Source organism: Xenopus tropicalis, chromosome 1 (assembly GCF_000004195.4).
Source record: "Xenopus tropicalis strain Nigerian chromosome 1, UCB_Xtro_10.0, whole genome shotgun sequence".
NCBI classification, from domain to species: domain Eukaryota; kingdom Metazoa; phylum Chordata; class Amphibia; order Anura; family Pipidae; genus Xenopus; species Xenopus tropicalis.
This window is the reverse complement of record NC_030677.2, coordinates 22,973,655-22,999,792: the sequence shown is the minus strand read 5'-3', so window position 1 is coordinate 22,999,792 and position 26,138 is coordinate 22,973,655. Positions and strand designations below refer to the sequence as shown.

At 40.7% G+C, this 26,138-nt stretch overlaps 1 protein-coding gene across 1 annotated transcript; it reads right to left on the bottom strand.

The window, feature by feature from the left end:
- On the bottom strand, window positions 1-25,725 carry hgfac (HGF activator). The gene is made up of 14 exons (XM_002939223.5): window positions 25,576-25,725; window positions 24,196-24,280; window positions 20,322-20,409; window positions 16,510-16,580; window positions 12,402-12,524; window positions 10,956-11,093; window positions 10,411-10,521; window positions 5,968-6,145; window positions 5,637-5,722; window positions 4,979-5,213; window positions 2,814-2,953; window positions 1,994-2,134; window positions 1,141-1,289; window positions 1-491 (listed from the first exon to the last, which is right to left on the bottom strand). The coding sequence occupies exons 1-14, from the start codon at window positions 25,645-25,647 to the stop codon at window positions 321-323; spliced, it is 1,788 nt and encodes a 595-aa protein (XP_002939269.3). The 5' UTR covers window positions 25,648-25,725; the 3' UTR covers window positions 1-320.
- Between the last annotated feature and the right edge of the window lie 413 nt (window positions 25,726-26,138).

Below are 26,138 nucleotides of genomic sequence, written 5' to 3'. Positions count from 1 at the left end.
CATTATCACTGCTTTTTATTTGGCATTGTTTTTGCACAATTCCCTTTGAAGTTAACGGAAGAGCGACTTTTTAGAAAAATAAAGGACAAACAAAGCCATAGTATAATAACTGGAAAATTATTATTCAACATTATTGAAGCCAATATATATTCTATATACAATTACAGTTAGATATACTACAATGATGGCATTTTAATTGTGAATCTTTCTGCATGGAAGATGCCCTTATTCCTCACATCATCTTATTGAAGTAAGAAAAAAGACACGGTGAATATTGCCGCTAATTCAGAAATCGAGGGGACTTGTATTGATTTATAATCCTAGGCGGTTTTCTTCGGCATGATTTTACGATTGATCCAGTCCACGTAGTTGGAGACTTTGGTGTAGACTCCAGGCTTGTTGTGGTTGCCACATCCTTCTCCCCAGCTGACAATTCCCCACAGATAGGATATCTTGTCCTTTTCACAAGCCAGGGGTCCTCCTGAGTCCCCCTAAAAGACCCAGCAATGTACATTTTACTTGGCTGTTTTCTTGTTTTATTCCCTTCCCTTACCCCCCCCCCCCCCCCCCCCCCCCCAGCAGTAACAAAGTAGTAGAATTAGTGTTCAGCTACAAGGGCACTATACGCTACACTAACCATCTGCCATGTTTTATCAGCCAGTGATGGCAGCCTGGCACTAAAGGTATAGTTATTAGTATAACTGGCATTGAATGCAGGTCCTGTGACAGATGGAGCAAAGTGGTTAAAGCCACATCATACTGAGCCCAGAACAATGTCTGGCACAACTCTATTGAAATATGTGGCAGGTGGCTAGCACAGAGTATAAGCCCATATGGCTAGTCTCTTATACACCTGTCAAAGATGCTAAAATAGACAAGTGCAGAAAGCCATAGCAGCCCACAGGCTTTGGTTTGGCTAGTGCAGTTTGTCTAATGAAAGCAAATTTCTAGTTGCTGTGGCTTTATTGCACCCAAGCACTCAACTGCTGTACTAAAACCCCTAATATCCATATTAAACAATAATAGCCAACTGAGATATAAGGGGTCATTTAAAGAGACCCAAGATGCCAGTACAAGCGCAGTAAGGGGTACAAAGCATGTAAGCGACAATTTTCACATTTGTTCCCCAAGTTTCCTTACCTGACAAGAATCTATAGTGCAGTCAAAATATCCCGCGCAGAACATATTCTCACTGATCTCTGCTCCGTAGATTTCTGGGCTGCTGCATTTGTTATCGGGCACAAGTGGCACAATTGCTTCTTGCAGATTTTGTGCATATTCTGTTGAATCTGAAAGATTTCCGTGACAATTAAAAGACAAAAGTAATGCACCTTAATATTGTAATGCACCTAAATGATCAGAATCTGGAGGTGAAGGAGATAAAAACATTTCTTGGGGCTGCTGTTAGTAATGACACCTGGAAAATACCAAGTGGATTGGATATGGGGAATATATATATATATATATGTATGCAAAATATCGCTGCACTCACTTATTGGAGAGAATGTCTGGGTGCACACTGCAAAAAGTAATATAAAATTAAGTTTATTTGTTGTTCCATTCTGTTAGTAAAGACACCTGGAAAATACCAAGTGGATTGAATATGGGGGGATATATACCTGGCAATACTCTGGCCAGAAACTGGTATGGTAACATCATCAACTGATCAGGGTAGAACTAAACAGCCAGAGTATGAATGCAGTGTCGGACTGGCCCACCAGGATACCAGGAAAACTCCCGGTGGGGCCAGATGTCAGTGGGCCCTCCTGCTCCTAACTATTTGGCCTACTTCATGGTCATTCCCTATATCTTAATGGGACCAAAGACGAAAAATAGATGGAAGGCTAGATGCTAGCATGAAATTAAAAGTATTAGTAGAATAAAGATGTTGAGTGAGGAAAGAAGGAAAAATATTTTGGGGGGCAACAGGAAATAATAGCCTGACATCTTTGTCATTACAATAAACCAGAGCTCTGGGCCTTCTTATCTTTACCTTCATGCATGCGTCCCCATCCAGCAATCTGGCAGTGGTGGTCATCAGCAAAAGGTGCGCTCACATCGGGAAGACAAATAGTTTGAACGAACTGGGTCTTCTTTGCACACGCATTGTTAATTCTCTTCAGTTTTATTAAAACTAAGTCAAACAATATAAGAAGAGTAATTATATGGTCCTAGCTAAGTGGGTCTTAGAGTGAAGAAGAAAGCTGTCAAGGCATGCTGGGAAATGTAGTTAAGCAGTATCCTTTTCCAGTAGAATGTATAAGCCCTAGTTTGATAGTTTTTACTACATATTGTCTAAATTGGGATATTTTTGACCATCATCCAATATTCTCAAGAATTGCCCTAATTTTTCTGAGCACACCAATACCCCTCTGTAAAGAACCCATTTCTTTGTAATCCAAACCCCTTTTCGGCTTCAGGAACTGGAACCACCCCACTAAAATTAAATTGAAAGGAATCATTCTATACCATACCAAATGGACCAACTCTAAGGTGCCGATGATGAGTACAGTAGAAGCTGCACTAGATGTGGGGAAGGTACAGCAATATCTTTATAAAGGTTTATGGATGGGAAACTGTCAGTATTGCCAATGGCTTCCTTTACTTCTACTAATTATTGGCATATGGATATGGCTGAACAGGATTGTTGCCAAAGCAAGTTTTAAGTTAAAAATTAGGCAAAGATGGTCTTGGTAAATCTAGGTTGTCTTGAAACACTAATATTATGAAACATCAGATGGAGTTATTACATAAAACTGGAATTTCTGGCAACATTCAAGTATCGATGTTTCCTTTTCCTATGGCGTACTCACCAATATCATGTTCATTGCGCTTGAAGACTGAATATTTGTCATAAAAAATGTATCTCTCAACCTCAAAGGTTTGTGTGACATCTGTGGTTTGGTTGAAGAAGTGCTGTCCAAGGACCACACGAATCTTTGACTTGGAAGGGCTGTAGAAGGACAAACAGATTTAAAAAGCTAATTCAGCGACAGAGAATCAATGTAATGATCCCTGATGGTCACTTTTCCTTGGAACCACTTGGGTGAAATGTAATAACTGGTGCAGGGTTTACACCAAGTCTAGTGACCCATAGCAACCAATCAGTAGGTAGTATTTACTGGTCTACTGTTTAAAAACAGTACATGTAATTGTTTTCTGCGGGTTACTAGACTGGAGTACATGTTTTCAACTTGCAAAAATGAACCATTTCTAAAATATATATATATATATAAAATAAGTTACTCTTCTCTGTGCCCCTCTCAGCTAATACATTGTCTAGGTATAGGGAGCACAGACCAATGTGCCTGACCTAATGGTCAACCAAAATCTAAATCTGACTGCATGTAGAGAGCATTGCTGACACACACACGCATGCTGGTATTTAGAACATGTGATTGGCTGGACAGCCTACAGCTTGCAGGGCCACAAATTGGACAGCCCAAATAGCTATTTGTTAATATTCAATTTAATATGCATTTTGCAATTTCACCAGAAGGTGAAAATACCTCTACCCCTAGGAGGCTAGAGCAAATATTTTTGTGGAGCACTCTTGATGGGTCCCTAGAGCAAATGTCCTAACCAATAATACAGCTAAACCAAACCTCTTAACATGGAAGATAAAGTAGCACAGAGTTTTTGTACATCCAGAAGTTCACTGTATATTTATTTATACATTACACCAAACCTAATGAACCTGGGCTAATGCATTAAAGATTACAGATGTCTTCTGTGAATGCAGTCATATCAGTCTAGTCAAGGGGTCCTAAAACTTTTTTACCCATAAGCCACAATCAAATGTATAAAAAAGTTGGAGAGAAACACAAGCCTGCAAAAGTTCCTGGGGATGCCAAATATGGGCTGTGGTTGGCTATTTGTAGCCTCTATGTGGACTAATAGCCTACAGGAGGTTCTAGTTGGCAGTACACATAGTTGTGACACTTGCCTTCAAGACAGGATTCCAAAAATAAGCACCTGCTTTGAGGCCACTGGGAGCAACACCCAATGGGTTGAGTAACATGTTGCTCCTGAGCCACTGGTTGGGGATTACTGGTCTAGTCTAACAATTTCAGTTACTATGGGTGAAGGCAGTTTCAGTAAATAGTCAGGGTTAAAATGTAGATACTAAATAATGACTGGATCTAATCATAAAAGAGTTGGATGTGGGACTTAGGTCTAAATGTATATTACATGAAATGGCCTCATGACTTTCAACAAAGACAAGCAATGACACTATCATATACAGGTCTCCCCCAAGGCTTGATTCCCTGCAGAAGTTTCAGATACTCAAAGGGGCTTCACCACTGATATGAGAATGTGCAAGAGACATTGGGAGATAAAGTAATGCATTTTACTGAGCATATTCAGTTCTTCCACAACTAATAAATCTAATTGAATGGCCCAGGATGATGGTGGCCGCACTAGTCAAAGATCAGCATTAAAGAAGTTTTGGAACCCCATCAAACCAGCAGAACTTGAGGAATATGACCAGGATTGAGTCACTGATCTAAAGAGATACACCTGTAGTGTAAATGACTGAACATATAAATCATAATGGGTCAGCAAAAAATTCACCTGCCAGACAATAATGGCCATTCAACTGTAGTGTGGGGGGGATCTACAATGTTTCATGGTTAGCTGTAGGGTTAGTTTCTCAAGCTAATGAAGGGAGACTACAGATCCTTTTCACCAATCAACATTTAAATACCTAGGGCAAATTCCATACTCAATATATGCTTAAGCTGATGGACATTTTCTGCTTTAGCCTGGCATATACAAGATAATAATAGTGTATTTAGTGACCTTGCTACTGGTGGACCTATAACCCCACTCCTGAGCAAGGACTGCCCTGTAACATTCTGCAGAACCTTCCTAGAGCCTGCACCATTGCAAATCTCTCATTGGCAGTTTCCAGGGTCTACATGTACCTCATTGTACCCTAACATAAAATGAAAGCGTATCACAGTTTTAACGGCACCTGTCTGCAAAGCAGTGAGCAGCAGAGACCACCCAGCACGGCTGAATGAGGCTTCCGGCACAGAAATAGTTGCCAATGTATATTCCAGCTACCCAAGGGTGGGAGCCAGGCAAGGCTGAATTTCCACCCAGAATCCGGCCTCTTGCAACAACGCGTTTTTCATGCTTTTTGCCACATTTTGGCGGTGCGGGTACAACAGCATCTTCTTGCATAATCACCCTCCGTCCCTTGTCACCTACAAAATAAAAAAAACTGTCATTGTATTTTCATAAGGTTACCTTTGCCCCAAAGATACTGAATCTTATGCGGATTCTTATCATCATTGTATTGTCTACTGCTTACTTTCTGTCAGTTATCAAAATCTGAAGATGGCCTCTGACACCGCAATACACATTCATATAGTAGAAGTAGGCTGCATAAATAGGTCCATCGCTGTGTTCTTGTGGTCAACACATTCTACAGCAAGGTTAAACAGTGCAACAGTACAGCCATAGATCATAATGTCCAAGGAAAGACAGAGACAGAGTGTGCATTACCTGTACATCATTATCCACTGTGCAAATCCAGGAAAAAATTGAATATGTATGCGACATACTGAATATTCCTTTATATAAAGACTTGGTACTTTATCAGTAGTTTTCAATGAATATGTACTTACGACATTTTGGTATTGAGCAGTGTTCCCAGGACACCAAACGATCGTTCATTAAGTAGCACCATGGGATCTCATCGTCGTCTGGACTTCTACATGTTAAGGAGATAAACCATTACAAGCAATGGCCAGCATACCGTTGGCATTAGCATTGTAGGTCACACTGAGAGCCCCATGCAATTGCAGAGATATTCAGTTGTATAGAGTGGCAAGGGGAGACATCTGAACCACAAATCTAGATAAGCTTTGCTCTGTCTGAACAGATGAAACAGACTTAATAGGCATTTGGTTCACAACGATCCTCCTGTTTAATCTGAATGAAAAGCCCTAAACTAACCTGCAGTATGGATGGGATCCCAAACCCTTGGGTATAAAATTCATCCCCTGGCCGGTGTGAATCTCTTCATAAAGCATGTCTGAGTTCCACGGGAGGCAACTGTGCCCGGACTGAGTTTCCTTCTTGATCCCCCGGTATTCCGTTGCATTGTCGCTGTCGTAGCAGCTCTGTGTAACGTCTATAATAAAATGGAAAATGAGCTGCTGTTTATTTATCTCTGATATTGTGGCATGATGAAGTAAAAACTCCTGGAATATTTCATGCAAACGAGACATGGTGGTTATAAATCAAGGTGGGACAATGTTGAGGGAAGTATAAATCTGAACACAGACTCTATATTTATCATTGTAGGAGCAAGGTGACCTCTATGTAGCAGAAGATTAAGCAGCACATGAACAGATGCCTATGGAAGTTATGTTTCTACCTGTATCCCTATGGCCATCGGGTCACAGGCAGCAGATAAGAGTTTGACAAATTTAATATATTGCAATGTAGGGACCCATACTGGCTAACGAAGTCCAGGTTACTGTTACCTTTGCCCTTTGGGAGGGAATTATCCTCTATTGACCCAACAACCAGTTCCTCTCCATGATGGAAGAGATCACATGACTTTTACTTTTTGAACTCCACCTTCTCTCAAGGGTGGATGTTGCTGGAGAGCTTGAAGCAGAAGACCCTAGTAAAGAAACTGTGCTATATGGGAACCAGCTTCTTATTAAAGTCAGGAAACAGGGACCCCATGAACCAATGCCACCAATGTAATGGTGTTCTGGCAGGGAGGAGCCAGAAACATAATTTGGGCCAAGAAAGGGTTATCTTTAGTGATGGGGGAAATGTTTTGCCAGGCATGGATTCGCGGCGAATTTCTGCGTTTTGCCATTGGCGAATTGTTTCGCAAAACAGATGAAAAAATTTGCAGCGGAAAAATTCGCCGCACGTCCAAATATTGTCGCCGGCGTCAAAAAAGAATAGCCGCAGGTGTCAAAAGAATAGCCACGGGCGTCAAAAGAATAGCCACGGGCGTCAAAAGAATAGCCGTGCAATTAAATAGTAGCCGCAGGTGACAAAATAATAGCCGCGGGAGACAAAATAATAGCCGTGCGACAAAATAATAGCCGCGGGAGAAAAAATAATAGCCGCGCGACAAAATAAAAGTCGCGGGCGACAATTTTTTTTGCCGCACGACATTTTCACTGTTTCGCGAATTTTTCGCTCATCGCTAGTTATCATACCCCATCATGAGTTTTTATTTATGCTTTTATGTTTATTTGACCTAAAAGTACATTTCCTTTATTTATTTATTCCTTTATCACATTTAAAGTCGTTGATATTAAAAAAATAACTTTTAGCAAGTTATAGAATGGCCTCTTGGAGCAGATTTTACTTCCACTTCAGTTCCTGTAGATTTTCTTATTACTGCTACATAATTAAATGGGACATAAACCCAAAAATAAAATTTAGCCTAATGAAAGGAAATGTTATTTTAAGAAACGTTCCAATATACATTCATTACACATTACTGCTGACTTCCATTTTGCCTGCAGAGGTTCTTTATCCTCCGAAAGGAAAGAAATACATTTTCCCCAATCTGAGCTAATCAGATAATGTATAACTATATATAGTAGAAATTGTGTTGAAGTAGTACTGAAATAGAACATGCCCAGATAAGTTAAGGCTTTACAAATAATAATCTGTTAAATAAGTCATACTTTGCCTTTTTATGTATACATCATGTGGGCAAAGGTGCCCAGAAACTCTTGCTTGTCCAACACCCCGCTTGTCCAACAAGCATTCTCATATGAAGTTGGCCCTCCCTTTGCCACTATAACACCTACTATTCTTCTGGGAAGGGTTTGCAGTTTTGTAACATTGTTGGTGGGATATGCTTCCAATCACCCATACGATCATTAGTGAGTAGTGATGGCGAAAATGTCACGCGTCAAAAAAAAAATGTCAGCAGCGACTATTCTTTTGTCGCGTGGCTATTCTTTTGTCGCCCACAGCTATTCTTTTGTTGCGTGGCTATGCTTTTGTCGCCCGCAGCTGCTATTCTTTTGTCGCGTGGCTATTCTTTTGACGTCCGCGACTATTTTTGGACGCACGGCGAATTTTTCCGCTGCAAACTTTTTAATCCGTTTTGCGAAACAATCCGCCAATGGCGAAACGCGAGAATTCGTCGCGAATCCATGCCTGGTGAAACTTTCACCCATCACTATTAGTGAGGTTGGGCAATCAGCCCTGGCTTCCATTTGGCGTTTCAGCTCATCGCACTGGCATATAATTGGGTTGAGATCAGGGTCTATGAAGGCAAGTCAAATTGATCCACTCCAACCTCTGTAAATCCATTCTGTATAAACCTCACCTTATATATTGGGACATTATTGTGCTGAGGAAAAGGAAAATGTGCTCCCCAGGAGGAACAGAATTGTCAAGCATGTATGTAAATATCATGATGACAATGATGAATCCTTAAGGTTTGCTTTGAGAACTGAGGGTACTAGCCTGAACCATGGAAAACGGCTCTAAACCTCATGCTCCCTACCAATAGCCAGTTGTGCTTACATTATTTCCAGAGTCTGGAACTCAGCAGTGAGCTCTGCGACTGAGGACATGCCATTTTATAATGCCTGGATACTTTTGTCCATGTAGAGTACGTAATTGTTAGCGCTTTAAGAGCTAGAAGATCATGTGACTTGGTTCTGATTCAGTTTTAGAGATGTAGCGAACCTCACAAAAAAAGTTTGCGAACCCGTTCGCGAACTTCTGCCAAAAAGTGCGAACTTTGAGAACCCCATAGACTTCAATGGGAAGGCGAACTTTAAAACCTAGAAAAGCCATTTCTGGCCAGAAAACTGATTTTAAAGTTGTTTAAAGGGTGCCACGACCTGGACAGTGGCATGCAGGAGGGGGATCAAGGGCAAAAATTTCTCTGAAAAATACGTTGGGGTGTGCTGTGTAAGCCAGTCAACTACCTCTCCAGCATTTTTGGAGTTCAGGGTAAGTGCCTTCGGAACACTGGGCAATTTCCTAGGGCCACAGGATATCATAGCAGCACGGCCCCTAGTGCCTCTGCGTGGCGGCCTGCCTCTGCCTGACTTTTTTTTATTTTTACAAAACAACAACAACAACTTGGGTGATGTTTCTGGACACGGAATTATTATTGGTATTTTTAGATGGAATGTGAAAAAGCACACACAGCTAGGTGGCACTTGGTTGAAGACACTGGGCAACAAGGCCTGCAATGGCAACGTATACAGTAGTGGATACGGAATATATTATTGCTGGTGGAAAAATGTCATTTTTGTTATTTTATTGCAATGCAATGTCACTACTATGTGTAACGTGTTTGGTGCACTACTATGAACAACAGCAAACAGCACTGGGCACGTTAAAGAATACTAAGATAAATAAATAAAAAAAATAAATAAGTGATCTCTGGTTGGTGCTGGGGGTGAACTACTAGGAGCAGCACACCAGTCCCCAATACAGCTAGACTAATAGCACTGGGCTCTATAAATTACAGTAGCAAAGTAAAAAAACACAAATAAAAAAAAATGATGTGAATGTGTGGTTGGTGCTTAGTGCACTACTATGAGCAGCAGACCTGTCTCCAACACACACAGACGGAGCTGCAGTACACAATGAAAAGAAGAGTAACAGTAATCAGAAAATAAAAGCAGTCCTTGGGTTACAGCAGATGAGATCAGCAGGACAGCTGCCCACAGCAGCTACATACAGAGCAGTAGAAAGTAGATTACTAGTCAGCAAAGCTACCTAAACTGTCCCTCAAATCCCTGCACAGCTCTCTCCCTATGTGCTAATACAGAGCAGTAGAAAGTAGATTACTAGTCAGCAAAGCTACCTAAACTGTCCCTCAAACCCCTGCACAGCTCTCTCCCTATGTGCTAATACAGAGCAGTAGAAAGTAGATTACTAGTCAGCAAAGCTACCTAAACTCTCCCTCAAACCCCTGCACAGCTCTCTCCCTATGCTAACTCATCAAGCACACACAGGCAGAATGTAAAATAGCTGCTGGGCTTCGGTTTATATATGGAAGGGAGTGGTCCGGGGGTGGTCCAGGAGGGAGAGCTGCCTGATTGGCTGCCATGTATCTGCTGGCTCTGGGGTGAGAGGTCAAAATTTGGCTCCAGCTAAAGCGAACCCAAAATTGCGAACTCGATTTTCGTGTGAATTAGAACAGTTCGCTACATCTCTATTCAGTTTAGCTGAATACTTAGAATACTGCCAAATCCTGCAAAATGTGCTGCAATGTGACTGCTTTCATCCCTTGTATTTGTACTATATTTATAAATACGCCTTTACCCAGACCTCCAGAACCATTCCACCATATTTGTCTTCTCACCTTTACCTTTTTCCCTCCTTTTCCAAGTTTATAATTTGCCCTAAGTGTGAGGCAATATGATAAAATTGTTTCCTACTTACCAATATTACAGTATTTTCCAACATATTGCCCTCTGCATCCACATACTGTTTTCCCAGATGAAATCATTAGGCGACAGGCTCCGCCATTAAGGCAGGGATTTTCTATGCAGACTGAAGACACAACCAACATAATCAGGTATTACAAGGATAGTCATCTCTTTTTATGACTTTATTTCATTTCATATGCATGCCTCTGTAGCTCCGGGCATCTAGTTTTTATAAAATGACATTGGTTTATCTACTTCTGTTGAGATAAATCCTGCCCACACTTCTGGTTACCCATAAGAAGGACACTCCTTGCTGAAGTGTAGGCAATATATCACCGTGATCCCACCAGTGTTGATCAACTAAATAAACAAAAAACAACTTACAGCCGTATAATGTAACTAAAATGGGGCTATCAGCTGATTTGAACTTGTAAGAACCTACACGTCTTCTACATATGATAATAAAAACATGGTTCCACATGACTACAATTGGACAACACTGGTGTAAAGAGCAGTCAAACTTGTGCCAACAAGGCACTAGTCCTAATCATCACCTACCTGTATATCGCTCTCCGCCCACACATTTTATATTGTTGCCTTCAAAACATGTGCATGACTCCACCCTTCCATTGTGAATTCTCGCCCAGCTTTCTCCAGTATCATAGAATTCATAATGTGTGTGATCAAAACATTTCTCTGGTGAAAGAGCAATAACATAATACAGTTATGATCTACTGGAACTAAATGAGGCTTAAGGTAAATTGTAAGCTTTCATGTAAAAGATGAGAATTTGTGTTATAATCAGCTTTCTATGATGTCAGAGATATGTTTATAATCTATATACAGGTATAGGACCCATTATCCAGAATGCTCGGGACCAAGGGTATTCCGGATAAGGGGTCTTTCCGTAATTTGGATCTCAATACCTTAAGTCTACTAAAAAATCAATAAAACATTAATTAAACCCATACCTATAGTCATTTGTATACATGGCTTATGCCACAAGTATTGATATTAGATGATCACAAGATGATATTAGATTACAATACAGGTATCGGACCCCTTATCCGGAAACTCGTTATCCAGAAAGCTCCGAATTACGGAATGCCCGTCTCCCATAGACTCCATTTTAATCAAATAATTCAGAATTTTAAAACTGATTTCCTTTTTCTATGTAGAAATAAAACAAAACCTTGTAATTGATTCCCACTAAGTTATAATTAATCCTTATTGGGGGCAGAACAGCCCTATTGGGTTTATTTCATGGTTAAATGATTCCCTTTTCTCTGTAATAATAAAACAGTACCTGTACTTGATCCCAACTAAGATATAATTACCCCTTATTGGGGCAGAACAGCCCTATTGGGTTTATTTAATGGTTAAATGATTCCCTTTTCTCTGTAATAATAAAACAGTACCTGTACTTGATCCCAACTAAGATATAATTACCCCTTATTGGGGGCAGAACAGCCCTATTGGGTTTATTTAATGGTTAAATGATTCCCTTTTCTCTGTAATAATAAAACAGTACCTGTACTTGATCCCAACTAAGATATAATTACCCCTTATTGGGGGCAGAACAGCCCTATTGGGTTTATTTCATGGTTAAATGATTCCCTTTTCTCTGTATTAATAAAACAGTACTTGTACTTGATCCCAACTAAGATATAATTAATCGTTATTGGAAGCAAAACAATCCTATTGGGTTTTTTAATGTTTAAAAAGCATTTTGGATAACAGGTTACATACCTGTATATATATTTATATATATACGTCGGATCTTTTCCAATAAACGCGTTTTTGTTTTTTCCTAAGTCCCTGTGTGTGCGGCACTCTGTTCCTTTATTGTTTCTTTTTGGCCAGCACCCAGGGCGTTTGATTGCCTGAAAGATGTGCTCCTTCTCTTCTTATATATATATATATATATATATATATAAAGATGAACCAGAAGAAAACTTTAACAATTGGTACCACATATGAAGTTAGGGAACTATAGTTCCTTACCTATTTCACAATCTTTCCCAGTGTAACCCTCTGGGCATATGCAGTGGTAGGTGCCCCTCTCGGCAATGTTGTGACAGGTTCCTCCATGTTCACATGGGTTCTCTGCGCAGAAATTTTGTATGGCTGAAAAATGACAGAGAGATTTAAATATGAGTTTATATCAGCACATCTGAGACCTTGTGTATTCAGTGACATAAAGTGTGCCCGACTGGATTTACAGCAACGTTTCTCCAACCCTACTCTAAATACCAACATATAATAATGAGGTTTGTTTGTTTTAACAACAGTACTACTGTAGCAAATGTGTTCTAGGTGAAAAATTGTACTTGTTTGACACATATAACCTTGTTATGATTACCAAACAGTGTAGCCAGAAGAATGTGTTGTGACGATAAACCTATATCCTCCATAGAGACACAAAAGATATATGGGACACACTCATTAATGGAAGAGAATGATGTACAGGAGCCTTTGGATGTCCAACGTTTGGAATATGATGAATCCTTGGAGGCTGCAATATGTTATTTTCATGCATCTGAAAGCCCTCGTGTTCTGTGAGAGACATATATTCCCCCATAGCTCTCTTAGGCTTTCAGATGAGGCCTTACAAAAATGATGACAGGTACATAAAAATAACTCTGCAACAGTCACCCTGCTATATTTCCAGATGTATACAGAACAACAAATTAGCGATCAGGGATGAGATTGATGGAGGTGATGAGATCTATTGCTACCCTCTCCTCCATAAACTTGGACCCTGTTATGGAAACCAGTGCCACAATCTTGGAACCTCTACATTACAGTGTCAATAATTGCCCACAACTTTATAATGCATGTGATTTTGCTTTTTATTACTGGCACTCACTTGATGGTTGTTTTTATGGCACATATATTAGCTTAAAGAAGGGGTTGGATGCCTTTGTAGCAAGTGAGAAAATACAGGGTTATTCAGAACAGGTCTTAGTGTTAAATTAATCCAGAGACCATCCAAAATGCCATCTTGGATTCAAGGAATAATGATAAGAGGCTTCAGGATCAACTAGCAGTTAGGCTTGTTTTATATATGTTTTACATTAATGGTTGAACACAATGGACATGTGGTTTTTTTTTCAATCCATGTTACAATGTGCAGTCGATTTACCATACACTATAAAGTAGTGGTTTTTCAATTTTCTCCTTTCAAGCTCCTCTTAAAGGTCCCACATTTGGTCCAAGACTCTTTTAGCTAATAACAAGGTTACAGATATTTCAAAATATAAGCCATAGTTCCAAGAACAATATATATAATTTCACACCAAATCTTAACAAAGTCAGGCTTTCAGAAAAATCTAAAGCCCATACAGGGGCTGATAAAAGCTACCTGACCCTTCAAAACCAATTGACAAATTATTGGCCAGTGTATGGGGCCCACTATCAGACCTGCCCAACTGATATCTGGCCAAAAATATACATGTATCAATTTGGAGCACACCGGCACATTGATGCAGTCCTTATCCGATGGGTCTCTGTAAGTTCCACCGGATCAACCAATCATTGTCCCTAAGGTAAATTTAGCCATCCACATGCTGGGCCAAATCAAGCACAGTCATTGCCCCTAGGGACAAGCTTGCCAAATGAATTTAATTGGCAGTTTATGTGCAGCTTAACAGAAAGGCATTATCCCGTTATCTGATTTAACTGGTCTTCATAACAAGCCACCAGGCGTTCTGGTTTTTAAAAGGATGTGAATAAAGTATCAAATTTTTATTCTACTCTCTGGCTGTCCGTGGTGCTTCGAGAGCCGTTTTTCTGAGATTTAAAATTACTCCTTTGGGCTACGGGTTTGGGGCTCTAAGCACCCGAACCAAATTCCAGTGTCAGTGAGTTGCTATCCACTTAAGTGATTTTCATTGTTGGTGTGCCGGCTTATTGAAACTTATAACGGAGGACCTGGGGTATATATACACCCAGGTCAATGTTTACTTTAGGTAAATTTGGGGCCTTTGGTAATGGGCTGGCCAATAACTTTTTGATATAATTATGTCAGCACATTATACGTTAGAAACGTGTTTATTTTGATTTGGTACGTGTTTTGAGGTTTAGCCACCTGCCCCTGCTCTGAGTGCCTTGGGAGGGTCTTATCACAAGTTATACACCCTTGCTATAGTGCAAGATGGCTACAAGCTATTTGTATACATCTCCATGTTTTTTTCTAATGGAGACTGTGATCAAAACACTGTGTGCACTATTGTGGCAAATATCTTATCACTATCAGTGGGATATTAGGCGTTGCCATTCAACAACAGCTACAGCTTAGCTGGGTATATTTGGAGTGTCCCTGGGTTCATATTTCTTATTCATAACATTACATTTTTCTTAACTGTATTCATTCAGAAGGTTTGAAATATTCATCAACCTTTTTTCCCTTTAGCATAATTCTAACAGGTTTCTACTTTTTTCTCTAATGGTTTTCACTCTCCATAATGCACTTGCTGCTGAATACTTACAGTTTCCACATTAATGATGTCCAATCATCAAGGGCATTGGTTTGTGACAGCCAACAAAAAACCTAATTTGCTCTAAGCTGCTGTTATTCCACCTTTCAGATGATTAACTGGGCTGTTTTGGGAAATCGGTTGAACCTCTACATAGATCTTTACAAACATTCCCTGCTCATTTGTGGTAGGAGGAAACACCCCGCACATATATTTTATTCTGGTGAAAGCCAAGCGTAAGACGACTATAGTTCACTTGAGGTTTTGAGATACAGCTCTGGTCTTCAACAAATTCAGGCCCACCAGGAAATTCCAGTCTGGGCTTCGTCCCTGCCAGCCATGGACTCATTCCAAGAAAAACCGATAGTCAATAATTCCTGCAGGTTTTACTGTGATGGGGCTTGTAATAAATTAACAAATTTAGAGAATGACAGCAACCGGTATAATGTTCTCTGCTTCTGGCCCGAGATGGTATTGGTTGCACAAATAAAAAGCAGTTTAGCACCTCATAATACTGGCACGTTTGGACCAACTCCATGTTCATATAATGTTCTTATTGTAATAAAAGGAGCTTTGGGTTGGTTTTGAGTGAGAGGTAAGGGTCTTTTGATGAAAACTTTACATCCTAGGAAACACAGTCATAAAGCTTTTCACTATTTAGGCACCTTGCTAAATGCATTGCAAATGCTTTGCTGTAACAGTCACCGGTTTTGTCTTTGATTCCTTCAAAATGGCAGACAGTCAGCTCCCAGAGTAGACAAGTAAATAAAGGGGTGGCCAAATACATTTAATTAGATTACCACCCTCCTCTAAGATGTCAGGGACTCTATTTTTGGTACAAAAGGTGAAGCATAGATGATTCTGTTCAGAAAGAAGACAAAGACATAGAGATTGGACATGCCTGGCCTGAGCAGCCCTTTTATCCACCAAAGGCCATACAAATGTGGTGGAAGATAATCCCCAGTCCTAAATGGCACTTAATCCAGTGTGTCCAATGCATCAGTACAAACCATATGACAATACCTCCTAAAAGCCATGTGTTGTTAGTACCTGAGCCCCACTAACTTTTACAATTAGATATTGTGCCAAGACCTTGCTTTTTGTCCAGCTATGACCTTCAAAGGAGATTTCCCAATACTGCGTAAGATCTTCCTTGTCCAAATCACATCGGGAAGAACCTTAAGTTTCCATAATCAGCGGAACTGTTCTCCATCTGACTTTTCTTTCTCCACATGACTGAAGTTGCAGTGCTGTGAGGATTTCAAGTCAGCATCCACCAAACCTTTTTAATGAATACCTAAATGTGTATTAATTCCCAACAAGAACATAAAACAAAAATGAAGACTTTGAGGAACGTTGGGGGACAAATTAAGCTTGTCCCCCAACTAATCAACTTAATTAACTAATTAAACTAATTCCCAACAAGAACTTAAAACAAAAATGAAGACTCTGGGGAACGTTGGGGGACAAATTAAACTCAAGCCGGCTTCTTTCTTACCCCCATGAACCCATGGTTCATTTTACCACCCTCCTGATTTTTTCTTCCTGTTGTTAGTGGTTCCAAAGTTAAACATATATTTTGGGTTAATGTAGAAGAGGTGCACCAATCTACATTATAACAATGCAAAACTTACCTACATCCCTGTTGGCATCAGCACAATATCCCCATTCTCTGTCTCGGTCATAGTTATGTGTTGTTGCACACCTTAAAACACAGTTTATAAAGAATATTACTCAATATTGCTTGTTGCTTTTTTATCTATTTGTATCTGAACATACTGTATGAGTGAAAGGTATAAACCTGTATTACAGTACAGCAAGAAAAAAATGAAAGCTTGTAATATAGATGGATCACATATATAGATGGACACAGGTAAAGTATGCCAGTCAGACAACTTAAGTAGTCTAAATGAGATCAGATTAGGACTTGAGCAAGTATGGTAATTCAAAGACCTTTTGTGGAGTCCTCAGTTAAACCAGGTCCAAGAGATTGAGGTTCTACTGAATCTTATGGCAAATGCCTTTGTGAAAGCAAACCACCTGGCACTCCCATAGATATAAATGTAGTGGAGTGTAGCTACCCCATGCTGGTCCCCCACCCAGCAAAAAATCTGCAGAGGGGCCAAGTGCACACAGCAACCCGCCCTCCCCTTCCTGTAGCCGGCCACCCACATTTATCCCAGCCAGCTTGCACTGCCCACTTCCTTTTAGGTAGGGGATCATTTGGGGAGTGGGGCATGTGAACAGGGCAGGCAGCCAGGTACTATGTTTCTCCAACTAAAAAGGATGCAGTCCAGGCCCCCCATCCCATGATCCCCTGCTTCCTCTATAGTTACACCACTGTATAAATGCAAATAATCTGTGTGTGCGGTACAGAATACAAACCTGTTGACAGAGTGTTCTTTTACTAATGATGGATAACCCCTAATAACTAAAGTCACAATGTACACCATGGGCCCTGAAGTCAACCAAAACTAGTAGGGTCTACACAAAGAGTTAATATTGTCCAGAGTGATGAGCTTACTAAGATAAATACTTAGGCAGTGAGTAATTTAGGGTGATAAGTGCATTTTAAGCACTAAGCCTTAAGTGCCATGGTTCTGTTAGCTGCAAATACAAGGGGGTAGCTGGACTGCACTGAAGCGGAAATGCCAGATTTAGAGGTCTCAAATACACAGAATTAAAAGACACGAACGCTCTGAGCGTATTTCCGCTGATTTTTTCACGCTTGTGTGACTTTTTCGTATGCCCGTGCAACTTTTTTGTGAGCTAGTGCGAGAAATTCGGGAAGGTTCTGCCGCTGTTTACAATCGTTCAGTACGAAAATTTAGTGACTTTCGTATCGCCAATACGATATTATCGTGACTAATACAATTTTTTCGGAAGCATTTTCGTGATATCTGCAATCTTCAGAAATTTTCATTTCCAATCCGAATTTTTCCCATTCGGGATTCGAACTCGTGTTTTGATAAATCTGCCCCTTAGAGTTGTACTTTGGGCTAATTTCTTTACATTAATGGTTTAATCCCAAATAAAATACTGGTACCAACCAAAGATCCCACATTCTGCCAACAAAACCATTTTAGTCTAAATTGACTAGACTTCATAGTGTGCGTACCATGTATTGTAGAACAAGAGAACAGGTGGCATGTATTTATAAGGTTTGTCTCATAAACATCTGGATTCTTTGAAAAAATACCTTCATAATAGCAAAAAACAGCTTCATAAATCAGGCTTAGTGCCTGAATCAGTCGTTCTAAAGAAATGTCATTATCTGCTATTAAATTAACGCATTCGCCCCAGGGACGCACAGGTTCACAGGTGTATGTCCTCCTCCATTTGTTTCCCATTAAAAGGTAAAAACTGCACTTTTGAAAAGCGAAATCTGAATCCAGTGCAATTTGTTCTTCTGTTGTTTATCTTTGCATCTCTGATTTATGGCCCAGGAAACTAGAAAATTAGACTGAGCCTCTGACTAGAGCTTCCATTTGACAGGGTGAGAGATAAACTATAAATAATCCCCCCCCCATCTGGAGGTTAAGCAAAAATGGAAGTTTTGGAAAACTCTGTAAAATGCTTGTGGCAAAATTATTAAAAAAAAAAATCATCTTGAAATAAAGAAAGTAGGAAAATGGGGGGTGGTAAGGAATGGGGCTAGTAAGGTACATGTTGCACAGGTCAAAGGAGAGATCTTAGCTATATTTCCAGGCAGCTGATGTCATATCTTGTTCCAGTTAAGACTACAGGCCTTATACAGGTAAAGGACCCATTATCCAGAATGCTCGGGAATAAGGGGTCTTTCCGTAATTTGGATCTCCGTACCTTAAGTTTACTAAAAATCATTTAAACATTAATTAAACCCAATAGGATTGTTTGGCATCCAATAAGGATTATTTATATCTTAGTTGGGATCAAGTACAGGTACTGTTTTATTATTACAGAGAAAAGGGAATCATTTAACCATGAAATAAACCCAATAGGGCTGTTCTGCCCCAATAAGGGGTAATTATATCTTAGTTGGGATCAAGTACAGGTACTGTTTTATTATTACAGAGAAAAGGGAATCATTTAACCATGAAATAAACCCAATAGGGCTGTTCTGCCCCAATAAGGGGTAATTATATCTTAGTTGGGATCAAGTACAGGTACTGTTTTATTATTACAGAGAAAAGGGAATCATTTAACCATTAAATAAACCCAATAGGGCTGTTCTGCCCCCAATAAGGGGTAATTATATCTTAGTTGGGATCAAGTACAGGTACTGTTTTATTATTACAGAGAAAAGGGAATCATTTAACCATTAAATAAACCCAATAGGGCTGTTCTGCCCCCAATAAGGGGTAATTATATCTTAGTTGGGATCAAGTACAGGTACTGTTTTATTATTACAGAGAAAAGGGAATCATTTAACCATGAAATAAACCCAATAGGGCTGTTCTGCCCCCAATAAGGGGTAATTATATCTTAGTTGGGATCAAGTACAGGTACTGTTTTATTATTACAGAGAAAAGGGAATCATTTAACCATGAAATAAACCCAATAGGGCTGTTCTGCCCCCAATAAGGGGTAATTATATCTTAGTTGAGATCAAGTACAGGTACTGTTTTATTATTACAGAGAAAAAGGAAATCAGTTTTAAAATTTATTTGATTAAAATGGAGTCTATTGGAGACAGGCTTTCTGTAATTCGGAGCTTTCTGGATAATGGGTTTCCGGATAAGGGATCCTATACCTGCATATTAAAAGCTGGTAACAGGGCTGCCATTATGGGGCCAAATGGCCGTGCTCCCAGGGACATGGTCAGAGCTTAGGGCCTGGACTACCATGAAAATAAAAGAGCTTGCCAATAAGTAATCAAGGTTTGAGGTGGATTGGGGGCATTTTGGGGGAGAATTATCTTTAAGTAGCATGTATGGGGCTCCAATAAATGCATCCCATAGTACAAAGAACATCTCAAGTCAAGTTTAGGAGGTGCAAGGCCACAGAAGTGCTATTAATGTTAAATAAATACTTGCACATCTGGCTTCATGGGTTAGGGTTTTGTACATATACCCACCTGTTGTTACATCTTTGATACTAGATAGAAGCTGGAATTTGAGAACAAGGAACAGGGGTAACGGTATGAGCTGATGTTATGAGATGAGGGCTGCACTACTGCAGTGGGGGGCAAATAATCACCTATGGAGAACAGGCTAAGAGCCGACCTTAGGCAACAGAGCCAGTCCTGACAAAGAATTTGTCAGAGTCAGTTATATAGCTGTGAATAGAGGTAATTTGTCCTAGGTCCCCAACCATAGAGGAAACCATAATAATAATTTCAACAGTGAAACCATTGTTTTGTTAAGTGAGAGTGGAAGGAGCCAAGCAGCAGAGGTTAGGGGCCTGGAAGGTTCATTCATAAATAATGGCATTAGCATTATACATTTAAACATTGTGGGGTTCTTACCACTTTCTGTAGAACGGAGCTTTAGTTATACAAGTGAAATACACTCGGCCGCCAAAACGAAACGGGAATTTGCACTTCTTACCATCTTCTGTCATGAACACAAGGAAGAGAACGTGGTTTATAACACAAAGCCTGAGCAGTTACACTCTTATATTGTACAATCTATGGCACGCGGAGAGATATTTGGCTTTTTGACTGACTGAAAACTCTACTGTAAATGCTTGTCAGGCAATTGTCACTTGGCTTCTTTGGCAATCGCCTGAATGCACAAGGGGGCGACTGGATGCCGGTTGGGCTAATTAAAAACGTGGCAGTCGAAATGGCCAATTTGTCTTGGTTAGTTATTAGGCTTATAGGAATTCTTTCAAACAAAGACATGAAGACAAAGTGGCACTGCCCGTGGAGTTGCATTGTGCCAGGCTGTAGCTGTCTTATATTAGCAAATGCAGATGGAGGCTGAGATCACACTGTTCCTTGTGAAACTCTAATCCTGTATAACAGCTTCCTACATAATAGGGCTCCCATTACTCTTTCTTGTTACTAAGCTGTTTCATTGCATTACAGGTCCCTTTCATCAGGAGATTATTGGAGTATGTGCTCTTGTGGCTTTTCTAGTTTTCTAAATCAAAGATCTCTGGAGAAATACATGTACAACTGTAGTTTCCTAATATGTTCTTAGTCATCTAAAGGGCAAGTTTACTTTCAAAGCAGTATATGTGTGTCCTTTTCTGCTCTGCTGGTTCTGACTCTTGAAACAATGTTGTAGTAGCCAGCTGTCTTCTAGTCAAGCCTCCCTGGTCAGCTGCACAGCAATGGCTGGAGAAGTAAAGGTTGTATAAGGGTCCCACAATGTGAGGTCAAGTCCCTATGCACCCCCTAAATTCCCCAGCCAGAGTTAGTTGCCTGATCTGTATATCTATAAGTGATGATTTTGCACCCATACATGTTCTGCTCTCAGTCTTCCATTTGAAAAGAGATATTGTGCCCTTTTTATCTCTTCTCTCCCTAACCAGTATGGTTCTTTTGCTTCACAATTCCTACCCCTTCAGAAGCCATATTCCAATCCAATTTTGCTCTGACAAGATCACAGGAAGTAGAAATAGTCTGTCGGAAAATGTAGCTATACGGCTCCAAACTCTCAGGCTGTAGCTTTGCTATTAAACCAACGGTTCTGGGTGAATAGCTGGCCACAGGAATATTAAGTATTTATTTGCATATCTCCGCCTACAATTGCATAAGTAAAAGTTAAAGCCCCTCATTTTTGGGTTTTAAGGCAGTGCTCTGTGTGTAGCATGATGCATGTGAATACCTTCTGGTTTAAAAAGGCTCCCAGTGTTTGTCTTGCATTAGAAAAAGGCTCTTGGGCATCTTTTAGCCCTTCTCTCCCTAACCAAGATGGTTCTTTTGAGTTCATACGAAAATAGCCATAATGATTGGTATTCTTATTGTAGTATAGTGCTGTACAGTAGCACAGTGAATTCACAGGACACGCAGGGGTAAATACAATAATAAAATACAAATAAATACAGTTACATTCCAAATTAAGTGCTAAGCATTAAAGAGACAATTGGAAGCAGGACCCTGCCCTGCGAAGCTCACAATCTAACTCTAATGGTGCTAGATATTTTTGTTGTTTGTAGCGTTTTAGAGTTTTTCTTACCTAGCAGCTTTATAATGCATATCATTAGGAACTGGTTATTTTCCTTTTTTAAAAGCCTGGGCATGCACCTGAATAGGAATAGACTTTCAGAATAAGGAACCCTCTGCTAAATAAGCCGGTCTGTGTATAATCTCTCGCCATTCTGCATTCTCTCGCTATTCTGCATTCTCTCGCTGCCGCTGACACTAACAATGCAAAACAGGCAAAAGAAAAATGACTGCCGCTATGTAAAATGCCGTATTTCTGATGCTCCAGGACTTTTGCTATTACCTGAGAGCAATTCAGCATTTCCACAGAAAGAAAAGTTGGGTTTTTAATATATTTTATTTCATTGTACTTATGAGGGAATTGGGACAAAACTACTTGCGCAGCAAAACTTTTTAGACAGCAGCAAAATTAAGAAAAATCAATGGCAATAACTAGAGGTTTTTTCGCTTTTCTCTAAGGGTGGGGGTTGGGGAGGGAGGCAGGCAGCACAAGTTCTGGCTAACACACAAAAGTTTCTGGTACAAATCCACACTGGGGACAATACAATAAAATGCAGAAAAATAACTGACCCTATGTAAGATTCTGTATTTCTGATGCCCAGAGGCAGACTGAGCCACCAGGGTACCGGTAAAAGCAGGGTCGGACTGGGGGGTGCAGGGCCCACCGGGGCTCCCGCCCCAGGGGCCCTGCAGGTGCCCCAGCCGCGTCCCCTAACCCCCCCCAGGGGCCCCCCTAACCCCCCCACAGGGCCCCCACCTAAATTGAACACGTCAGGGGAGGAACAGTCAGTAGGGGGAGCGCCGGCAAAGGTCGGACTGGGCAGCTGGGGCCCACCGGGATTTTTCCCGGTGTCCTGGCGGCCCAGTCCGACCCTGGGTAAAAGACCCATTGGGCCCTGGAGGCCCAGACCCAATTCCCATAGGGCGCTCCACTGACCCGCCAGTCTCCCGCCCCCGACGCACTGCAGGTAAGTTTAGGCACACAAGGGGGTTGGACAAGTGTTGGGGACCCCTGCGGGGGGGTGGGTGTGAAGGCAGCAGGGTCCATCATTGGGGGGGTGCAGGGGACCCTGAGGCAGGAGCCCCGGTGGGCCCTGCACCCCCCAGTCCGACCCTGCTGATGCCCCAGTACCTAGAGTAAATGAATGTATAATTTCTCAGAGCTCTCTTATGGGCACTTTTGCAATTTACACTGGGTTTATTTGGTGTTCAAGATGTTGCCAGTTTTTACACTGCTAAAATAATGAATTAGAAACAACAGTGCCATCTGCTGTTGAGTCGGCAGTAAATCATGTCTTGTGATGTTGCTCTGATTACAATTAAGACACATTAGATTACTTTTCTCTGCTCATTAACTTCAGAGCAACATCTCAAGCCTTGCATCTGCTCAGGAACTGCATTTTCTCCTGACTGTAGCCAGTTGGCTGAACTAAACAGCAGGTGGCGCTGCTGCTTTACAGTCGCTATGTTAGCACTGTAGGAACTGCTCATATCTTAAAAACTACAACAAAAAGTAATTCAAGAAGAGCAGTCTCAGCAATTTTACATTCATTTGTTTTAATAGTCTTTATTTTTTGATTATTATCTTGAATAACAACAACACTAATGATGATAATAATAATATCAAGGTTGAATATTGTTATCAGGGCCCTCCCCCTGTTGCATCTTAACAATATCCAGTTGTAACTGTCATTCAGTTCTGGTGAAATGTCTGTTTGTATATGTAAGTTATGTCTTGTATTTGTATCTTTTTACTCGGTAAAGCACTGCAGGGAACAATGGAGCTATAAAGATAAAAATAATAATTTACTTGTATGGGGTTTTCCTGATAGAGCCTGACATGTATGTGTGCCTTGGCTTGTTTGTATGCACTGTGAATCCTATGATCTCAGGGGGCGGCCCTTAATTCTTTAAATGGCAATTTTCTATTTAGGATTACCCAATGGCACATACTACTAAAAAACTATATTTTTATGAAACTGGTTTATTTAGATGAAGCAGGGTTTTACATATGAGCTGTTTCATGCAATACATTTGTATAGAGACTTATATTGTTCAGGGGTTTAGTTTTCCTTTAAATATGATACATTGGGAGATGGAACTGCTATAACCGCCATTGTATAAATTGGATAACTAACAGGATTGTTGGATAAATATATAGTAGAGAGATATAGGTGCACAGAAGGTAAAAGCCGATATGGTTTTATTCCGCTAACAAAGTCCTTACCTGTCATCCTTTGCCCTAAGTTCAACGCTCGGTGGCTGAAACGAGGAGTTCCATCAGGCCTGAGCTTTAAAGATCGTGGTTTGTTCTAAATGTCACAGAAAAGCCATTAGTTCAGAGAAGCAAAGAGCAGCTGAAGGCTTGTCATAGAGTCTGTACTGTCAGAGTCCATATTGTCAGAGTCTATATTGTCAGAGTCTATACTGTCCATACCTGGAATTTTAAGTACAGAAAGGCCCAAACAGCCCCCCAGCAGCCCAATAAATAGTGAGTGACTATGGCATCTTACAGCAGCCCCTCTGGCATTTGCCAGAACCCACAGATTGCCAGTCTGCCATGTTCATCTGCATCACACCTGGTTTTGTGCACCCCGGGTACTGATCGCAGTGACAATACTGGCTTGCGCTACACATTATTAAGTACCAGGGTTTAGGGAGCCAGAAACTAAATGTGATGCAGCCGAAGTTTTGGTTGAATAAAAATAAGATTTGCTACCAAATAAAGCCCCTGTAAGCTGATAGGGTGCATAGAGGCTGCCTAATAGCCAATCTTAGCCCTTATTTGGCTCCTCCATGAACTTTTATGGTGATTGTGTTGCTCTCCAAGTCTTTTTACATTTGACTGTGGCTCACGAGTAAGAAAGGTTGGGACCCCTGACTTATGGCATGGTTAAGGAGGGGGGCAGGGAGGACTCAACACACTTACAAAAATGTCAGCTCTTCATAAGGCTGATGTCCCATGGAGAGATTAGCTGCCCATGATAGATCTCTGCTACTGCGGGCAAATAGTCTCTCCTATATGCTTTTCCACCAGCAACAAAGGGAATCATCAGTGGAATCGCCTACATGTTGTTTTGATTTTACAAAGTAATGAAACTTTGTATGACTTTGGAAAACTGAAGTGATGCGTCGGCCTTTCCACCAGCGATTTCTTTTGTTGGCAGTGGAAAGGCTTCTAGAGATTAGTCCCCCAGGGTAGCAGAGATCTATCGTGGGCAACTAATCTCATCCCTTTTTCATTTATAATGTGAATGTCTCAACTAAAGCCTAGTGCTGGGGGCTGTTCGCTTGTACAAGAGCCTGGAGACCTGATCTCTGAGACCATATGATATGACTGCTTCCCTCTCTCATAATGGGGATGTCTCTGTGCAAACACAGGTTGAGCCATAGGTAGAGAATAATTAAAATTCAGGAAGGCATAGCCTGGCCAAAAATACACTAATTACTATATAACTCTATATATATTCATGTGCACTTTCTATTGGTAGCCTCTCCAAATAAAAAATGTCACCCTCCTCCTCCCCAGCAGAGCAGCACCCTGTGGCGCAGGCATGGCATTTCTACTGAAAGATACATGTAATTGGCCAGAAAAAATGAGACTCACCAACGCTCCGGCAATGATGGTAATGTAAAGGAGGAAGACCAGTAGAGAGATAAGGCGAGAGAGACTGTCCATGCTTGGGGCTCTATGGAGTTCAGGAGCACTGAGCCAAGTAAACAAGCCCTGGTGTATGGGGGGGGGCAGGTTTATCTTTTGCACAAATCTGTGACTTCCTGCGTGTGCACATCCCATGCCGCCCTCCCCCACGGCTCATTTTGGAAAACTCGACCATTCCAAAGCGTGCACCATTAATCATTAACCACCTGTCTGAGGGCAGATCTTGGGCCAGAATGGACATGAACCTTGCACAGAGGAATCCACAAATAAAAAGGTTCTTGCAGAACATATATATGAACGTTTCCATTTTGCATTTCATTGTTCATTAGATAATTATTACATTAACAGTACAGGTATGGGACCCATTATCCAGAATGCTCGGGACCTGGGGTTTTCTGGATAAGGGGTCTTTTCGTAATTTGAATCTCCTACCTAAAGTCTGATAAAAACATTGGGATTAAACCCAATAGGATTGTTTCACCTCCAATAAGGATTAATTATATCTTAGC